Source organism: Physeter macrocephalus, chromosome 5 (genome assembly GCF_002837175.3).
Source record: "Physeter macrocephalus isolate SW-GA chromosome 5, ASM283717v5, whole genome shotgun sequence".
Taxonomy (NCBI): Eukaryota; Metazoa; Chordata; class Mammalia; order Artiodactyla; family Physeteridae; genus Physeter; species Physeter macrocephalus.
In genome coordinates, this window is record NC_041218.1 from 11,493,051 (window position 1) to 11,514,452 (window position 21,402).

The window sequence follows — 21,402 nt, forward strand, 5'->3', positions numbered from 1 at the left end:
CAAAGTCCCTTAGAAAACTGTTGGAGTTTTATCAGGACTGTAATTGCTTTCAGCAGGGGCTGTGAATTGCCTCTTCCCAAAAGGCCTGTCTCGCTACAGGTTTAAGACAACTCTTTCCTCAGTTTCTAGTTTCTCTCTTCTCACTGAGTTTCTTTTTTCTTTTTTCATTTTTGGTAAGTAATTTAATCTTCCCGAATCTTCCTGTTTCATCTATAAAGTGGGGAAAATAATTTCTTCCCCAAATGAAAGAATAAGGCTGGAAAAAAACAGCTCTCTCTTTAGAGTCTTCTAAGGTCTATCACTGACTAATCAAAATTATACATTAAAGGGGAAAGTTAATATGATGTAGTTTTCTATCCTTGGATTCTGATCTAACCATAATGCCAAGCCTGTGGTAGACTTATTTATTCTATGTCATGTATCAATTAAACACTTACATAGTTTCTGCTATGTGTTATGCATGCCCTATGCATTTACAAAAGTTAACTCAATCTACATGATTACCCTGTGAGGCAGGTGCAGTTATATTCTCCCCATTTTACAGATGATAGAACTGAGAAAATGAGAGGTTAAATAACCAGCCGAGGCACAATATCTGGTAAGTGGCAGAACCTGGATTTGAACTCAGGAAGCTGGATGTAAAGACTGTGTTCACTAAACTGTTTACTAATTGATATCCTGTCCCTCTGCTTGATTCTCCACCAGTCAGGCTGTGCCTTGTCAGGGATCAAACGACGACAGATAATCTTAAATAAGTTGAACTTTAAAGAGCCCCAGTAGGAGGGAATGAAATATCTCGTCCAGGTAATTAGAGCCTAGGTCCTTTCCTCGTATTGAATTGTATTGCCCACTGCCTGCTCTGATGCTTGTGCATTTATATCTGTCATCTGTCCCTGGATTGAACCTTCTACACCATGGGCACTAGGATCAGCCCTTATTTGAGAAGATGGTAGAGCATATGTCCCAGAAGCTCCTGTTTTGACAAATGAGGTTCCCTACCTGTGTACAGTTAACCCTTGAACAGCACAGGGTTGAACTGCATGGACCCACTTATATGCAATTTTTTTTCAAGAGTAAATACTATAATACTACACAATCTGTGGTTGGTTGAATCCACGGATACAGAAGAACCACCTGTAAGGAGAGCCAACTATAAGTTACACACGGATTTTGAAAAGCCCATGTTGTTGAAGGGTCAACTGTAAATGCTGCTGGTCACCTAGCAGGTTCTCTACATTATTCTTAAGGAAAAAAAATGTACCATCTCAGGATAGAAGATATTACTGCATTGATGTTTTTAGAGCCCCTGACATTTTCTCGAGGCTTTAAAAATACCACTTTCTCAGGTAGTACAAGAATGAAAGGGTCCTTGTTGGGGATCTCTGAAGACTCTGAAGGCTAAAAAACCAGTAATAATCAGGTGTAATAGTGATAACTAGTAAGTATATGGCTGCTACCAACAAAACTGCTTCTTCAGGTGTGAGAGGCCCCAGAGTGGGCCCCCTGCTCTTGGATGCAGAGCTCGAGTGGGAAGAGCCTTACTTCCGGGCAGCTGGACACACATGATTCTGTTCATATTGTGTCCACAACTGGGGACAGTCAGGCTTCAGGCTTGCCCGTTGGCCTCTGGATAGTATGTGCTTGCGAGTGTCATTTTCTCAGTGTATGTTATGTGTCAAGCACTGTGCTGATGCAGTATCGTATAGGCAGGTCTTAATCTTCTATGACATAAGGTTATTCCTATTTTACAGATGAGGGTCCTGTATTTTAAGTACTCACTCCATCCACACAGTAAGTAGGGAAAACGGGGTTCATTCACCCATTTCTCTGGTCCAACCTAGCAGTCGGTGTCTGCTCTTATAACTTCATGTATCTCTGTATTCTTGACCTCTGATATTTGAGGTATTGTACTGCTCTCATATAATGCCAATGTTGTGTCCAGGGGTGTGTGTGTGTGTGTGTGTCTGTGTGTGTGTGTCTGTGTGTGTGTGTGTGTGTGTGTGTGTTCCCTCTTCCGTGGCCTACTTGGGAGAATGATAGATTTCAGTCAGGTTGTCAGGGAGCATTTGTCTCCACTGTGACTTAGGAGAAACTTCCTAACTTTGGGAAGACCCTCCAATCACCAGAAGGCCACTACTGCTGGCCTTTTCCTGTAATGCAAGGTTCTGTAAGCTTTACTATAATGCAGCTTACAATACAGTATTCACAACTACATCAGAACAACAAAAACATAGCTCTAATATCTTGGAAGTATTACAGAAATGGAAAGGAAAGATGTGTGAAAGTGAAATTTTACTCTAGAAATTATTCTCTCAAAATAATGATTTTGAACCAGATGATAGTTTAGAAATGCAGCTTTTATTCCCTTATTTTAAGGATATTAACTTTTTTCTTTGATTTTTCCATTCTCTCTGTAAAACAAGTAGGATAATGGAGAAATGCTTTATATTTTAACCTAAAAATGAGTCACGTATAATATTATAACCATATGATTTTTCATATAGTTGATTATATAGAGAAGATAAACATTTGATCCACTGGAATAACTTTATAGTTTACAAGACTTGCTGATATTGCTGCATATATTTAAGCTCATTCAAAATATACAGCCTCACATTTTAGAATCTGAGGTACTGACTTTGGGCAACAGTTAAGCCAGCTTTTAAATTTGCACTGGAAGCACTGAATTGGAACACTGAGATCTTCTCCAGAAATATTTTTTTTGAAGAGTTTCTAACTCTAAAAGTGGTGGCAATTTATGTTTCAAGGAAATATGATTATCTTGCTCAGAAAAGGGAAAAAACATAGAATTGCCTTTATTTTAAAATTATGACAATCATACATTGGCAGTGCATATGAACAATTTAGACAAAATTATGATGGAAAAAACCTGCAACAAAGAAGTCTGTAGATAATGATCCTCTACCAAGTAAAGTGAATTCTGTTTATTTATATGTTTATTTAGATATTGTAAATGTCTAAGGAGCAATATGGATTTCACCTTTTTTAATACTTATATTTGTTTACCATGTTGAATATTATATATTTTATGCTTTGGGCACTATATATTTTTAAATGAAAGTTAATTATGTTTAATTTTGTAATTAATCTAGAATTTTATAACTCTTGAGGTAAATAAAATTTTTATGACTTGTCAGAAAATAGAGAATAATCAATATCGTTATGATACATTTTAAAATAAAAACTGAAAATCTTCTGCAAGCAAAGGAAACCATTAACAAAATGAAAAGGCAACCTACCAAATGGGAGAAAATATTTGGAAATCATATATCTGATAAGGGGTTAATATTCAGAATATATAAAGAACTCATACAACAATAGCAAAAAAAAAAAAAAAGAAGAGAGACAAGCCAATTTTAAATGGGCAGAGGATCTGAACAGACTTTTTTCTAAGAAGGACATACAGATGGCCAACAGGTACATGAAAAGGTTCTCAACATCACTAATCATTAAGGAAATGCAAATAAATCACAGTAAGATACTACCTTACCCCTATTAGAATAGCTATTATCAAAAAGACAAGAAATAACTGTTGGCAAGAATGTGAAGAGAAAAGAACCTTTGTGCACTGTTGGTGGGAATGTAAATTGGTGCAGCCACTATGGAAAACAGTATGGAGGGTTCTCAAAAAACTAGAAAAAGAACTACCATATGATCCAGCAATTCCACTTCCAGGTATTTATCCAAAAGAACAAAAACATTAACTCAAAAAGATATGTGCACTCCCATGTTCACTGCAGCACTATTTACAATAGCCAAGACATGGAAGCAACCTAAGTGTACATCAAAGAATAAATGGATAAAGAAAATTATATATATATATATATATATATATATATATACACACACATATACATAATGGATGATGGAAATTTTGCCATTGGCAACAACATGCATGGACCTTGAAGGCATAGGATAAGTAAAATAAGTCAGACAGAGAGACAAATATCATATGATGTCACTAATATGTGTAATCTAAAATAAAAGAGGACAAAAATAAAAACAAAAACCGAGCTTGTTGTTACAGAGAACAGATTGGTGTTTGCCAGAGGCAGGGGGAAAGGGGTGGAGGGGGCAAAATGGGTGAAGGAGGTCAAAAGTGATAAACCTTCAGTTATAAAATAAATAAATCAAGGGGATGTATTACAGCATGGTGACTATGGTTAATAATACTATATTGCATATTTGAAAGTTGCTAAGACAGTAGATCTTAAAAGTTCTCTTCACAAGAGAAAAAGTTTTTGTAACTATGTATGGTGATGAATGTTAACTAGACATTGCAGTGATCTTTTTGCAATATATACAAATATCTAATCATAAAAATCACCATTAGCATCATGAAGACAGTTGTTCGATCTGTTTTCATAAATCCAGAGGAACTTTTGCCACCATGAAAGAGAAATAATGTTGGCTATATCATAGTTGTCTCATGCTGCTTGGTGCTACCCTAAAGCATCTTCAGAGAGGTTGTTTCAAAATTACAAAAATATTGGCGAGAAAAATTTCAAGAGCTTCAACAGCTGATTACTTTGCCTTATTAGAAATAATCCCACAATAAATGTAAAGTTTGGGCAATGCTCAAAACCCATACCTCCAGTACAATTTAAACATTACTAATGAATTTCCTTCATTTGACCAACCCCCTTGGGGTTACAGTGTAGACATGATGCCTGTTTACCCTAAATTCCTCATTTTTTCACTAAGAGCAAAGATATTTACTAACCTAACCACAATACAATGATCAAAATCAGACAAGTTAATATTGACATGATTCTTCAATTTACAGTAAATTATATATAATTGGTCTCTAGCCCAACCACTCCCCATGTAGGACCCAATCCAAGGTTACGTATTATATTTAATGTCATCTGTCTTTAGTTTCCTTTCATTTGGAATAGTTACTAAACCTGTCTTTGCCTTTCATGACACTGATATTTTTTAAGAGTATAGAGCAGTTCTTTAGCAGAGTGTTCCTCAAATTGAAATTGTATGAAATTCCTCATTTTCAATTCAGATTATTCACTCTCTTCAGGAAAAACAGGTATCCTCCTCGGTGTATCCATGAGTGGGTGTATGACGTTAATTTGTCCCATTGTTGGTGACGCTAACTTGGATCACTTTGTGAAGATGGTGCCTCCCAACTATCTCCATTATAAAATCGTTCCTTTTTTCCGTAATTTCTGGAGCATCCATTAAAATTAATATGTGAATATTCTGTTCCTCATAAAGCTTTCAGCCACTAATTTGAGCATCTAATGATTACCTGACTCACTCAATTATTGGTAATGATTATTGCAAAATGCGGCCTTCCAACTCCTTCATTGCTTTGTATTTAGTATTGGTTGTCAATTTTAGTATATGGAAAAGTTCTCGCTCTCTCCCATAATTTTGAGTACTTCCTTACTTCTGATAAGACATTTCAAGCTTTTTTTGTACATTCCCCACTTCAGCCATGGACACAGCCAATTCTTCAAAAAGATCTGATTACTTTCAGTAAATAATCATATAAAGCAATATCTGAATTTTAATAATTTATATTTTTATTATATTTTTACCGAATTTTTGATGTCCTCATTGAAAAGAGCTAGCATTTAATTTGGGAATGTATACAAATTGTTACAGGGGATAACAGATTCTTTTAATTACTTCTGAAAACATACCTTAACTGTCTTCCTTTATGAACTCAAATCAATTTCACTAAATTGAATAATAGCTTTGAAGAAAATGGTCTTGATATTATTCAGTAGTTTATTTTTAGGTAAAATATATATTGTAACCAGCACCCTATTACTGATCAAGTTTATATTATTTTCTTGCTTTTATTTCTATTTAGAAAATTACAAGACTTTTGAACATTTTAATTTAGAGAGTAAAATTTTAAGAGTTTGGTTCCTTGTGTGAATAATGTGGTACCTACCTTGTATGAGCTTTTGACATCATTTCAAAAGCTTCTTTCAAAAGTATTATGAAACTCTGTTTAAAAGACTAAAGAGGTAATACCCCAAAACATACAATCACAGATGATCATTGTTAATGCTTTGTATATATAGTTATACCTTTTTACTGTATAATCCACTTTTATATATGTATATATATATATATATATATAATGAATTTTACCTATTTCTTTCATTTACAAACATATCAGGAATGATTTTCCATGTCAAAATATTTCTCTGCATCATACTTTGAACAGCTGCATACTATTTCCTTGAATAAAAGTATTTTACTTTATTTAATATTTTATCTCCTCATTAAGTACATACAGTATAATATTTCAGTGATTAAATTTTATACATATATATGTTTTATTTTTTTCATGAATTCCTGTAATAAATTCTGAGACTGGAATGTGCTCAGTCAAATCAATCACTGTGTATGTATGCATGTATCTCTGGTTGTCCAAAAATTAAACAAGCCAAAGTCCCTCATGTACAAAGACATCTCCCCAGTGGGAAAGGATGTCTAGGTTGACAGTCATGACTCTACAATTCTAAATCTACCTTTCCCATGTGGTTGTCCCACTCTTATGGCTTTTCCTATCATCCCAAAGGGTCATTGATCATCTTTAAACACTTTGGTGAAAGTCTGCTTAACACCAACTTCCTCTGGCTCATTCTTATTTCAGCTTGATATTAGATACTGAGCAGAAAGAAAAATATTAAATGGAAATTAATATTCCACAAAGCTTAAGTACAACCTGACTTATAATGTGTACAGCTATTTGGTTACCAGGCTGAAATTCTCTCTTACTCTTATTCTCTTTCTCCACCTGCTACCTGAGCTATCTACCCTTTAATTTGAGAGAGCGGACACAATTTTATACAAAATTTGTCCGTGTTTCTTCCTCCCTGGGTTCCATGTGGTTCCACGTGAAAGAAACCACTCTAACACCACTATTCAGATTTCCTTTCTGGACAGATTTATATCTATATTATTAAGAATAAGAGATACCGATTTCTCATGTGGTATCTAATCTAGTGTTTTCTTCTCAATTCCAGTTTTCGGCTTGAGAAGAACTCCTGTTTCTCCTAGGTGATAACATCTGTAATTATTAGACTCTGTGTGTCAAAAAGAGGGAAAGGATTTTACCTATACAAGTTAAATAATTACAAGTTAACAATATATTAATATAATTAATACCATATCACTTTAAAATGTTGCATAAATATAATGCCATTTTACCACACATGGCTTACAGTAAAGTTTCAATAGAACAGACAATGTATTCCCTCCCAGATAATTATGAGTTAATTCTCTTAAGATGATGGATATTATTTTAGTTCACATATTTTTTAATGTTTATGAGTATAGGATGAATTCAGTCATTTAAAATTCTGAGAATTATTGTATATCTTTTGGGGGGCTATCAGGTGTCAGTAAATGCAAATTCTCAGGCTGGTATATATTGAGTTGGAAAATGCATAGGAGTCATGCAAAAAGACCAGTGCAATTGCAAAGTGTGCTTATTACTCCTCTTATTGCATAATCCTGAAAGGGTGTTGCAGTTGGGTCATGGCCATCCTTTTTTTTTTTTTTTTTTTTTTTTTTTTTTTGCGGTACACGGGCCTCTCACCGTTGTGGCCTCTCCTGTTGCGGAGCACAGGCTCCGGACGCGCAGGCTCAGCGGCCATGGCTCACGGGCCCAGCCGCTCCGCGGCACGCGGGATCTTCCCGGACCGGGGCACGAACCCGCGTCCCCTGCATCGGCAGGCGGACTCTCAACCACTGCGCCACCAGGGAAGCCCGGCCATCCTCTTTTGAACCATTTTATTGCAGTTTACTACCAGTTACTATAAAGAGAAAAGTGGCAGCCTGCTTGGTCTTCTCTAGGCCCCATTATAAGGCTAATGACCTATAAAACGGGTCTTTTCTACTCTTAGAATTAGAGTAGATTCATATGGTGAGGCTCTTCAGGCACCTATTAAATGTGTAGGCTTGGTCAAAAATAAAAGTTAAAAGAGGTATTTCCTCACTATGAAATATGGATAATCCTCAAGATAAAAATCAAAAGGTACTTATACCAAATGTCATTTATTTGAACCGAGATACCCTTTCACCAAATAATAAGTCTTACGGGTAAGTCTTATATATCTTTGTCTCAAAATAACTAATATAATTCTAGATGAAAAAAGCACTCAGGAAATGTTTGTTAAATGGATGATTGTCATTTTTAGTTCAAAACATGCATACACTAAGTATCTTCTATTTGCCACTTTCAGTTAACCAAGACATGGCTTCTATTTTATTAGAAAAGTTCACAGTTAGTATTTGATCACTGGGAAATGAAACAGAGACAAAAATCATAGATCCCTTCACTTCCATAAATATGATTGCATTTGGGAGGGTTCTATATAAATGGGCATTAAGTTTGTGACATCGATTTTTGCTACAGTTAAAGAATATTTCTATATTACATAAAGTGGGAGATAGCAACATCTGTACTGCCAAATTCTTAGACACACTTGAACACAAAAAGCAACGTCTAACACACTTAATCTCTGAACAGAAAGGACAATAATATTGTTGAAGGTACTTCAGTCTATTAGTATTCAGTAGGAATATGTGTTTATCAGCTTTTTGGTCTAGTTATTTTTGTGCCTGAATTAATAAATCTTTTAAATTTCCTTTTTCATCACCATTGTTACCACTTTGCGCTTAAAAAATAATCAGCATGAAAATAAAATTGAAGATAGCTTAAAACTCTTATGCAGATACAGTACTGGAATAGAGAAGAAAAGACCACAAAAATGATGCCAAAAGCGTCACTTTCCCAATAGAGTAAATAAAAGAATAACAGCTCAGATAACAAAAGGTTTACATGGTCAGTATGAGCAATTCTGTCTACATGGGCAGTCCTGTAGCTCAGAATGTTTCTTGATCTATGCAGGTTATTTATTTCTCCACCTCTTGTCAGGAGTGTGGGCACTCATTCTATCCTATTTGTGATAGGAAAGATTTATATAAAATATTGTGATTTCAAATCTGATAATCATCACGACAGGGTGATAACCTAGGATGGTTCCAAAAAAATTAGATATATGGCAAACTTACCTCTTACATTGTTTCAGCACAGATTTACTGTAACTGTTACTAGAGTTTTATTTTCCACCAAGGGAGGCTTCCCTGGACATCAATATCTTCATTTAGGCTAGCTAATATATAAAGTCATTTTATTAATTTGGCTATTTCAGAGCCTTATTCAGAGATGACGCCTGGATATAGAGCCTTTCATTCTCTGAGCCCCTTTTCTTTGAGACAGTGGTGCTAGCCCAGACCGGCACCACTCAGTTACACTGGGAGGCGATTGTGAGAGAGATGCTGAGGGAGTGCAAGAGCCCTCCACCCACAGCAGAGTAGGCAGAAGTTCCCTAAAGTTGGGGAGGGAGACGTCGGTGTCTATTATTCTGCCTACAATGTACAATATGAGTTGGAGGAAAGATCACCCAGGGATGTCGTTCTTGTCCACCGAGCCATGGTGGTGTCTGCTGCTGTCCTGTCCTATCTCACCTACCTGTACTGAAAACTACCTCCCAGGGTAAATTAATCTCTTCTGCACAAGGAGATATTAGCTCAGGATTTTCCCATGAGAATCTTCTCTGACCTAGAATAAACCCCACAGAGGTGAGAAACTTACCTCTAAAATGAGTACAGTATCCTGCTCCCCCAGCAGCTTTCAGAGGATTAAATTCCAGATACAAGAGGAGTCGCTCATTGGAACCCCAGGAGCATAGGTTTTATTTTAGAATCAAATTTAAAACATTCTTGAGTTTCTATTGAGAATTCAAATTCCCAGAAAGATCATAAGATATAATACATTTTTGTCTTCTCTCTAAGGGGGAGGTGAAGGGAAACTCCTGAATTTTCTCTCTGGAAGAGAGCTAAGATTATGTTGAATTGTCCTTGGAGGAAAAATTATAGGGAACAGTCAGAGCAGACACTAGCATCATACTGTTTCTACACAGATTTTCAAATATCTCTAGGGTTATAAACCAGAGACAGATATCACAAATTACAGTACCCACACCCTTAAAATGATTAGTTTTTTGAACTCATGCTTCTCTACAAGCCCCGTGAAGGTATACATTTAGATGGTTGAGAGGTGGGTTTCCATGGAGACTGTTATGGCAACCCTGAGAGAGAACAGATCCCCCAAGCCAAGGTATATTTCTATCTGCAGTAAGGGTGGATAGATATAAATGAGGAAGGATTCCAATAGCCAAAAGCAAAAATTATTAAGCCCTTCTTTCTTTCAGGATATGTGCCAGATGCTTTACATTGACTATACAGTTTAATATTATCATTAACTTCATTTTACAGATGTGGAGACTGAAGTTATATTAAATATAAATTTAAAATAAATTATAATGTATAAATTATTAATATAATTACATATATTAATATAATAAACATATAGTATACATATATAAATAAATTATTTAAAAGACAAAGTTTTTGATTCTTTAAGTGGGAATCTCTGAGAACATTTCCAAGGGTCCATGGGATCAAAACTATTTTTACAATAATATTTAGACAATTTTTGCCTTTCTCACTCTCACTCTCTTAGTGGAATTTTCCAGAAGCATCATGGCATGTGATATTGCCACACATAGAATGCAGAAGATATAAAATCCAGCTGTCTTCTCTGTTAAGCCAAACATTTAAAACTTTTTCAAAAACGTAAAACATAGCTATTGTTTTCACTGTTTTTTGTTTTGTAAAAGATAGTTATTTTTCATAAAGATACACTATATTATATAATGGAAATATTTCTAAATGAATTAAAAGTAAATGTTTAATAAATTCTCAGTTTTAATTTCTAACATGATACATATCAACAAAGATAACCACATACATAAAATATGTTTGTATCCTCAGTAATTTTTAAGAGTTCAAAGTGGTCCTGACCAAAAAGTTACATACCACTGAAGTAAATGATAGCTTACCAATCTGGCAAGGGCCAGAGCTGGAAGCAAATGAATTTTATCTGACACCAAAAGAGTTTTAGTTTTCTATTGCTGCTGCAACAAATTAACACAAATTTAAACAGCTTAAAATAACGCATCTATCATCTCACAGTTTCCACTGGTCAGCAGTCCTGGTCCCAGTCAGCTGGATTCTCTGCACGTGTCTCACAGACTGAAATCGAGGGTTTGGCTGGATTTGCGATCCTTATCTGAGGTCCTTGCATGAGCCCAGCTTCATCTCACGCCAGATATCTCCCTGACTTCCTCCACTAATACTAGATGGAGGAAGGCTCCATCTGCTGTTAGAAGGCTTACCTGATTGGGCCAAGCCCCAAGATAACCTCCATATTTAACATCAACTAATTTGCAAAATCCCTTAACAGAAGTACCCAGATTAGTGCTTGATTAAATAGTGGGGGTAGGGGGCAGATATCTTAGGAGACCATCTTTAGAATTCTGCCTGCAGCACAAAGCCGTTTTTCATAACTGCTGAGCAGTGCTTTCATTTTTTGGATCCTATATTTTTCCTCAGAAAGATGCATCTTGTCATGGCTATCTTTATCATCAGCCGCATATGTCTCCACAATTCCCACCCCAAATAATCATGACCCTCAATCCTAACTCAGAATGAAAAAATGTCTATTTCTGTCTTACTCTAAGTGATAAGATTAAAACATTTTAATTTCTTTTAATTCCCAAATTATAGGAATTTAATTGAGTTAACTCTTTTTACACAGTCCACCCACCTGGACCATGGCCTCTCTTGCAGCAAAATGATCATATTTTTCTAAGCATTTACATTTAGAAGAGCATTTATATAACAGCTACAGGAATAGTTTATTTAATACAATAAATACAGCAATAACATGAGTATACCTAACATTTGGAGCAGCGAGTATAGGGTAGGGATAGCCTTGAAGAAACATGTATATCCTATAAAGCCATGATATACATTTTCATATTTTTGTACTAATTTGATTACTTGTTCCCCTTTGAGTTTGTAATAAGCTTGTGCAGAACTATTTAGTGTAGAAGTGAGCTGAATAAAGGTTAGCTAAATAAAGTTCTTCCTCAGGCCAGCCATCTTCCATTGGTATTAGATTCTGAGGCAGCTTTAACCCATCTCCCAATACATTTGATCATCAGTATCAGTATTATCATGTGACTTAGTTAAATAAGGTAGTTGAATCTTAGCAACAAGCCAATATTACACCGTATTACAGTACAGGCATGGTACAATTCAGTTTCATTACAGAACCAATCAGTAAGAATTAGAGGTCTTTGCTATGCCTTTCCAACAGATCTGGCCCTTGTCCATATACCAGATTATTATTGTGGACAGGTGTCATTACAATTAGCCATGATTCACTTATTTCTGGGTTTCAAGTCAGTTGGGGACAAAGCCAGTTACCCTATCTCAGTTTAAAGACTCATACTAAAACTAGTTTCTATTGTGGGCTGTTATATAGTGGGGCCCACATCTGTGCCTGCCCCACCGTGAAAAGAAGGACATGGCGTTATTCAGACTAGTTTCTTTTCCTCCCAACCATACTACAGATTATGTCTTCTTCTGATCTGTTCTTCATAGACAAGAGGGCAATCACAATGCATCAATGAAAATTACAAATGCCTCCAGAGGAAAAGAACATGTTCCAAGGTCAATAAGATTCCCATAAGTGTACCCCTTTGGCCTCAGCAGCTAGAATGATGGGGCTCTGCCCCATAGTTACTTTGGTCTCCATCTGGGTTACAACAGTCAAGAGGTCTTGGGTCAGAGCTGAGTCCTAGCAGTATCCAGCTTTATTTGTTGAATCTGTCTGACCCATTTCACTGAAATCTCATCATGTTTTCAGGCTGACTCCTATCCCTTGCTTTTTCCCTAGAAAGAATTCCCTCTAATCTGTTCATTCTAGTTAAGAAAATCTTTTTTCTACTGGTTGTCCTGCCTCATTAGAAATGAATTCAGCTTGTTCAGTGATGTCTAGATGGCTACCTATCTCTTTTAAAGCCATTTTTTTGTTTTGTGGGACAATCCACCATGCTTGTTGTTGCCATTGTGTACTAATAGCATGAGTGCAGTTATGTATATGCTTTGCTACCTCACAATATTGGGTCCCGCATATAGGTCTTGATAAGTAGCCTACCTAGATGTAATTTAGTATGAGTATGCCATAAGTCCTCTTAGAATCTTCCTCCTGTCAGGGTAGGGTCATTTCCCATGAAATTCATACACACTGTGCGAAGTCTATGCTTTACTCCTGTCAGAAACCCATTGTCTTCTCCTATTCTGTTTAACAGCTTTCCATTCACAAAAACAGAGGTGATGTGTATCTGTCCATAGCACACTATGGACTGCTAGGAATGAAGCTGATATATTTTGTCCATTATAACCAAAGACCTTTCTAAGCATTTGATCATCAAGATTTATAACTACACAGTGATCCATCAGCTGAGAACTGTACAACACATGGTCCGACCGCCACAGGGAGAATGGTTCCCAGAAATTTCTTCCTAATGAGATCCTTTGCAGTAGAAACAACCTGAAAAATAAGTCAAAAGTTACTGCTATATAACTACAGTTCCATTCAGTCACCAACAGTGGCTCCAACTTATCATAAGACCAACATGGTTCCAAGTGCAATGGCACTCAGGAGTGCATGCTTCCATTCTAGGTTCCAAAAGCAGGGTTGGTTTTGGCAAACATATGACTTCCCATTTTTGTGCATGTGGCATAATTGTGTTGAGACATCATTCTCTAGCTGTGAGCTTTTCTTGAGGCATCAATATTAGATTTCCTTTACTGCTGTCCAATTTTTTAAAACGCACAGCCTAAAAGGTGCAATTAATGTTTAATCGTGGGACATTACTGAGGACCACAGCCTCAGGGAGACAGCCTGCCAGAGAGCTCTGAGAATGTTGTCCTCATCAAGCCGTCAGCACTGCAGCTGGCTGTGCACCCTGAGGGAAATTCAGCTTGGAGAATCCAGGACACTGGCCCTAGCTAGTTAGGGTGCATAACAAAGGAATGATTTCAATGACCCCAGACTCCTGTATCTTCTTATACACAGAAAAGCACTAAAGTCATTAACTTAAGATATCTAGATTTTTGGGTAAAATTTACTTATTTTTATTTTATTTTGCTTTTACAGAGCAGGGATTCATCATTTCATGAGCTTGAAGTTTACAGTTGGAAACTGTTCTTTCTTCTTCAAATTACTTCATATATTTCTTTTTTAATACGTGTTTTGAGTAAGACGGATGGAAGACAGAAATGTCCAAATCTTTCTGTGAAAGGATAGCAAAAAGATATTTCAAATCAAATTGCAGAGCAATCTGTCAGTGGAATATTTTAATACCAGGGAATTGGTAGAAACAGAGAAAATTACTCACAGTTGTATGCAATTCAGAAATTGGCATGTTGATTTCAAATTGAGGAGAACCAAGAAAGCAAGAAGAAAACAATAAAGCATACTATTATACAGCACTTGGTATTTCAAGGAAGAAGAGAGGCCAGAGAGATTTAAAATGAGATTACTGAAAGTAAGATAACTTGGGCTCCAAATATCAGAGTAATCCTTGCCTTTAGAACTCTACTGTGCTTTCTCAGTCTACATGCTTTCTTTCTTTACATGGTGAAGATTTATCTATTATAGGAACTCCAACTTGTTCTTAAACACCCCTTAATTCAGTGTTTCCTGCAGAAATGCCAACAAAGGCCATGGTTGAGATCTTCCGTCCCCCTTGCCCTGTCTCCTGCCCCCTGACCACCCAGGTGTCTTCCCCACGTGGCCCTGCAGGACATGCCATGCCTCCCGTCCCCAGAGCCTGAGCATATAATAAACTTTGCTTTTTCCTAAGTCTCTCCTTTGTCTCCTCTTGTGACAGCACCTGTCTGACCAACGCATTTTCAAAAATACAAAGCACATGGTCTGTGATTTGCATTTCTTGTTTCTTAATAGTGACTTTGAATAACCAAATGATTAATTTTGAAAAGGCCCAATATTTACCAGTTTTTCAAATCTTATGTCTTGTGCTTTTTGGATTGTCTCTAAGAACGTCTGCCTACCCAGGGTCATAAAGATAGTCATCTATTTTATTTTCTAAGGTCTATATAGTTTCTGGTTATATGTTTAAGTCTGTAATATTCTATTATATTGTGGCATTACAGCACAAGGCAAAAAATACCCCCTACCATATTTCAGAGGAAGCAAAACCCTCTCCCCTATGCTGCACTTCGATATCTTTCCCATTGGCCTGTCCTTCCACAGCACTCTCCTCAGGGCACCACTGACCTCTACATTCCTCAGGCTGTAGATCAGCAGGTTCAGCACAGGGTTGAAAAGACTGTAAAACAGGAAAAGGATCTTCTGCTGGGTGGCTGGATTTGGGGGCCACGTACATGACTATGGCACTGCCAAAGAAGAGCCCGACCACGCAGAGGGGGGAGGAGCAGGTGGAGAAGGCCTTTCTGCGGCCCTCACCTGACTAGATCCTCAGGATGGCAACCAGGATGCGTGCTTAGGAGACCAGCACCAAGCAGAGGGGCCCCGGTAAGATAAAAACACAGGCCGAAAAGATGTCAACTTGGTTCAGCCTAGTGTCAGCACAGGCCAGCTTGAGGACGGACAGGATTTCACGGAAGTGGTCGATTCCATAAAGCCCACAGAAGGGCAGTCTCAGAAAGAGAACTAAATGGACCAAAGCCAAGAGGAAGCTTAACACCCAGGATGTGATGGCCAGGACAACGCACACTCTCCAACTCATGGTGACAATGTAATGTAGGGGGTGACAGATGGCCACATACTTGTCATAAGACATCACCACCAAAATCAGGCACTCTGTGTGAGCAAAGGCTAGATATAAAAATGTCTGCATAATGCAGGGAGCAAAGAAAATGGTTCTTTTCTGACTCACAAGATTTGCCAGCATCTTGGGGACATTGTTGGAAGCATAGGACATGCCAATGATGGCCAAGTGGGAGAGGAAGAAGTACATGGGGGTGTGAAGTCTTGAGTCTAAGCAGAAAAGCCCCAGAATGACTCCATTTTCCAAAATGGTAAGGGTATAGAAGAGAGAGAAAAGTCCAAAGAGGAGAAACTCCAGTGCTGGGTCAGCCTGGAATCCCAGCAGGGTGACTTCTGTGATCCATGTCTGGTTGCCTCCCACGCTCCTGGGCAGAGACAGACAGGCCCGGGTCCACACAGGAAGGTCACAGCTGTAGGGAAATTGAGACACAAAATACTTACTGAATGTTACAAACTAACATTTAGAAATATATTACCTTGGATGGATTTCCTACAATTTATTTTTCGATATGTTGTTAAAACTAACTCTGTGTGCTCATATGAATCAGAAAAAATTCTCTTTGTATCAATGGAATAACAGGATATAGATAGATAGATATAGATAGATATAGACATATAAATGTAAAATTTATTATAGATAATAAAATATAACATAATAGGATACATTATTATATACTCTACCTAACAGAATACACATACGCATGCACACGTATGAAGTTTGGGAGAATTCAAGTATTCTGGCTTCCCTTCAAGCCTGTGAGTCTTGATTATTAATGTAGTCAGAAGAGAGAGAACCCTGACAAACCATCTGCAATAAGAGGTAGTTTTAATTTTCTAGACTTGCTTGTCTTCTCGGTCCCAATACATGAAGTTATTAAGGTCCTCTGTTCTTTGCATGTTGCTTTGGCTTCTGTATCCATTTACCTTCTCACTTGCTTTTCTATCTACTAATTTCAGGTTTGAAAGCCCTTAGCAATGACTTCTCAGTTTTGTAGTGTCTTTAAACTTGGTAAGCCCCTCCTTTTCAGCAGCTGACTCATATTCCCTAGAAGCAGCTTCTGGTACCTCTTTTCTACCTCCAGTGCTTCTCAGAGTTTTACTTACTTTATCAGCACTTGATCCTGAAATTTAGGCAGAAGTGAAAGAAATCTTTGGTTTCATGCAATGAATACATATACACAACATATCTTAATTCAGTTAAATGTGATAATATTTCTGCAGCCTTTTCAAGACTGTTATTAAAAAAGGGAAAATGCATTTATATTAACAGTGGGTACATTTAAAGATGACATCAGTATTGTAATTGTATTTTGTGTGTTTTCTCTTTTCCCTTTAAAAAGTAAAGAGACACATCTCAGAGCTTTTCTTAGTTTCTGGTGGGAACAAATCTTCTGTCATCATGACGTCCTCCCAGCTTTGGCAACTCCCATTGCTATCAAATCCCCTGAAGACCTTCCTTCTCGCCCATTACCATGCTACCTACTGCTGTTCTGATGGATTCTGAGCAGGTAACAGAAAGTGGGATCTGCTGGAGCATCCCTCCTGGGAGGTGCCTAGGTCTGTCCAGAGGAGAATGGTCATGAGAGGGATGGACGTAACATCACGTTGAGAAGCCATGTGATCTGGTGCTGTCTCTTTACACTTTCCTCACATTGTTTTCCAGAAACAACCTGAACTATCTTTATTTTAAAATTAGGCTAAAGTTTCATGTCTAAAAGAAAAATTTTAAAACGATTTGTTTTCTTTTACTAAAAATTTATATCCTCAAGTTCTTGTTCTAAACTTGAGATTATTTATACAGAGTAGTTTTAAACTAATGTTTTTGCTTCAGATGATAAATATTTTTCATGTATTAAAATAATCTTTACAGATATTGTTTAAAATGAACACAATCTTCTATTATATCACAATTTATTTAATTTCTTATTCTTGGAAATTCATGTCTACCATTTCTTTTGTTTGGTAGCACTGAGATTAATAATCTTTCAATCTAAAGTTTTGTCTGTACTCTAGATTATTTCCTTAGGACATATTCTAAAAGTGAAATTGTGGATGCTAAAGATACAGACCTCTCAAAGCTTTTGACCCCATTGCCATCTTCCCTGCAGAAAATCTGTACCAATTTCTCCCTCTGACAGGGTGTGGTAATTGTGTCTTTTTCCCGCATGGTCATCAACTATGGATTATCAGTTCTAACCCTTGCTAATTTGATATGTGAAAAATATTTTACAGTTTAAATTTATATTTCAAGAATTCCTTAACACATTGTCCTTGAGTAAATCACCTTTTCCAGGCTCTGTTCTAAGCTCTGGAGGAACAGCAGTGAATAAGGTAGACATATTCCATGGGGAGAGAGATAATGAAGAATAGGGTGATATATTGTCCTCCATGCCTCACATTTTCACTTAGGGGAGAAACCTCTCTACCTCTGGAAGGAAACACTTTTCAATATACCTGCCCCTCTCTGTCTTCTGACTTAAATGATTTGTGAAACAGGACAAGGAACTGAGGATGCCCCTTCTCTGCTCTCTTTTTGATCGTATACACTTCTATCATTCAGGTTAAAGCCCATAGGAGCATATTATGTCCCTACTGGGGGTGGGGGTGGGCTAATGGTCGTGATTTTAATTTGGAGAGAAATTTTGTGAAAGATAGAAATGATGTATTCCAATAAAACCTCACTAATAAAACATAATTTTTTATTTATACCCGATTCCTGGGTATATTTCTCAGTTTATTTTTTCAGACTAGGAGCAAGAAGAGGTCATGGTTAGTTACCATTTCTAAAACACAGGAGTAAACAAATAAATAAAATATTTGTTAATAGTCAAAAGTGCTATGAAGGAAACAAACAGGGAAAATGATAGAAAGTGACTTGAAGGGAACATCTTTAGATGGGATTGTCAGGAAAGGTCTTCCTAAATAGGAGACACATGGGTGAAATATGAAAAATAGTTAACATATGACAGGAAAGAGGAAATTGAAAACCTCAATCTCATTTTTGTTTGTTGAGATATTTTTTCTGAATTGTCCTGATAAAGATCACGATCTTCCACTGACTAAAAAGTAGAAAAAGATTTCAAATCAAGTTGAAAATTACTGCAACATCCATCAAAATGTGAAGCGAGCACAAGAAAAAGCAAAGTTCTAATGTTGCACGGGTGAAAAATACTGACACAATTGATCAGTGCCATGAAATTGCAAATTTCAGAGACATTTGCCCTCCTGCATGTGGACTTCTGTGTCTATGCCTACAGGGATTTGGAGTTTCTCTTAGAAGGAGGTGGTCTCTTACACTAAGATCCAAAGTCTTGGGTGGACACTTCACTAGAGCTCCCAAGAAACAGCAACAAATTATGGTCAGTAAATATCTTAACAAGTCATCCAAATATTAATGAACTGATTTTATTTGAGCCGATAGATATACTTTTGGCTTTCTATTAATGGATTTATTTTTAAATTCATGCAAGCAGAGCACAGTTAAAGGATATATATCTAACTTCTAATTAGCAGTCCTAATTATGAAATGGGAAACTGTCCAATTTTCTGGACAATACAAATTTAATGACAGAATGGAATCTGGCACTTTGGGGACACATCAATTATTATGTTAATAAGTCCATGAATCAATCTGAATAGGAAGGCTCAGGGAGCTCTTAATCTAGAGGCATGGATATTTTGTAAATTTTTTAGGATCTTTTTGAGTAAGTACATTCTGTCATCAAGGAAAGCAAGGAACAAAAGTAATGACAGAAAATCAGATAATGACTTCAGAAAAAGTCTCATATGCATATGTTTAGAGCTAAAAAAGACGCAGGAAGCTGGAAAGACTAAATTTCTTTCCAAGGAGAATGTAGGATGGAGTCATGGGAGACCTCCAGGAGGGGAAGTATGGGTAAAAAACTGAAGAAGAACGACAAGCAGGCTGAGTCAGGACCTGGGCCAGGGAAGCCTGTGTGGGCCTGAGACTGATCCTGGGAGAACAACAAGGGAAAAGCCCAGTGGGCTCAGCTGTGAAGTGAGCATCTGTGTTCCTACTGCATCCAGACCAGGGACCTAGGATAGTAGGCACCGGGATGCTTCACTATCAAATATGCAAGTTTGTTTGTTTGTTTGTTTTTGCTGGAGATTTCTACACCGCTTTATCATAAATGGACAAATCCATCAGGGAGAAAATCAGTACAGACATAGCTGAATTCAACAACACCATCGACCAAATGGATATAATAAACATCTACAGACTACTTCAACAACAGCAGAATACACATTGTCTCAAGCTCACATGAAGTATACACAAAGACAAACCACATTCTGGGCCATAAAACAAACTTTAACAAATGTAAACGTCAGAAATCATATAAAGTCTGTTCTCAGACTGCAGGGAGGTCAAACTGGAAGTCAATAACAAAAACAAAGCTGGAAAATTCCAAAATACTTGAAGATTAAGCAGTTCAATTCTTTTTTTTTGACGTAGTTTTTAAATTTTTATTTTATTTTTATTTATTTATTTTTCCCCTTTTTCTCTTATTTTTATTTTTTCTCACACACACACTGTATTTTATTTTTACAAGAGATAAATAGACTGACACCAAGCATTGTAAATGGATTACCACAACGAAAGCAACAATGATTGCAATTACCAACACGAAACACACTTATACTATGTCATAATATTGACATTCAGTCCAATAATCCTCCACTGTAACAGCTCCTTTACTTTGCAGTGAAAATTGATTTGTATATTTTTTGCCTCTGAGTCCTTGTGGGATTTTTTTTTTATTCAAACAGAAAGTCACAAAAATTATAATCATCCTCATCAGTTCACTCAGTCCCATGTAATTAATTTCTTTTATCTTGATCTTTTGTTAGCACTTTTATGAGTTCATCAGTTTTCCATTAGAGTTCTGAAAATGCTTATTCATTCAGTTCAGCAGTATAGTCAGTTACCAGAAACCTGTACTTGTCAGAGTCTTTTCCATGAATTCCTTGAAGATGAAACCCTTTTATAGGAACATATTTGCAAAAGCATCAGAGTACACCCAGAACTGTCTGTAAATGACAAAAGATTTAAAAATGACCACGGTTAAAGATTTGATGAAAGTTCATAATAATGCAACTGACAAAGAAATTTAGTTATTTCTGACATATACATTTTAAAGTAATAACTAGAATTATGATTTATTATACCAGAACGTATAAGATTTTTAGAAATTTCATGTAATGTCTGAAACATTTACATTAACATATTTCCATACAAATAACCCAAAGAAAGTTTAGTATTAGTTGTTTTTTTTGTTTGTTTTTTTAAACTGCAGGTTCTCATTAGTCATCAATTTTATACACATCAGTGTATACATGTCAATCCCAATCGCCCAATTCAGCACACCACCATCATCACCCCACCACGGTTTTCCCCCCTTGGTGTCCAGACGTTTTTTCTCTACATCTGTGTCTCAATTTCTGCCCTGCAAACCGGTTCATCTGTACCATTTTTCTAGGTTCCACATACATGTGTTAATATACGTTAATATATTTGTTTTTCTCTTTCTGACTTACTTCACTCTGTATGACAGTCTCTAGATCCATCCACGTCTCAACAAATGACTCAA

The 21,402-nt window shown here is 36.7% G+C and overlaps 1 protein-coding gene across 1 annotated transcript; it reads right to left on the minus strand.

Moving 5' to 3' along the window:
• Nucleotides 1-13,405: 13,405 nt before the first annotated feature.
• LOC102986428 (olfactory receptor 2A12-like) lies at nt 13,406-17,960 on the minus strand. Its single transcript, XM_024128665.1, is given in 5 exon segments — nt 13,406-13,528; nt 15,203-15,362; nt 15,364-15,857; nt 15,903-16,203; nt 17,863-17,960. Coding segments are annotated over 5 exon segments (1,176 nt in total).
• Between the last annotated feature and the right edge of the window lie 3,442 nt (nt 17,961-21,402).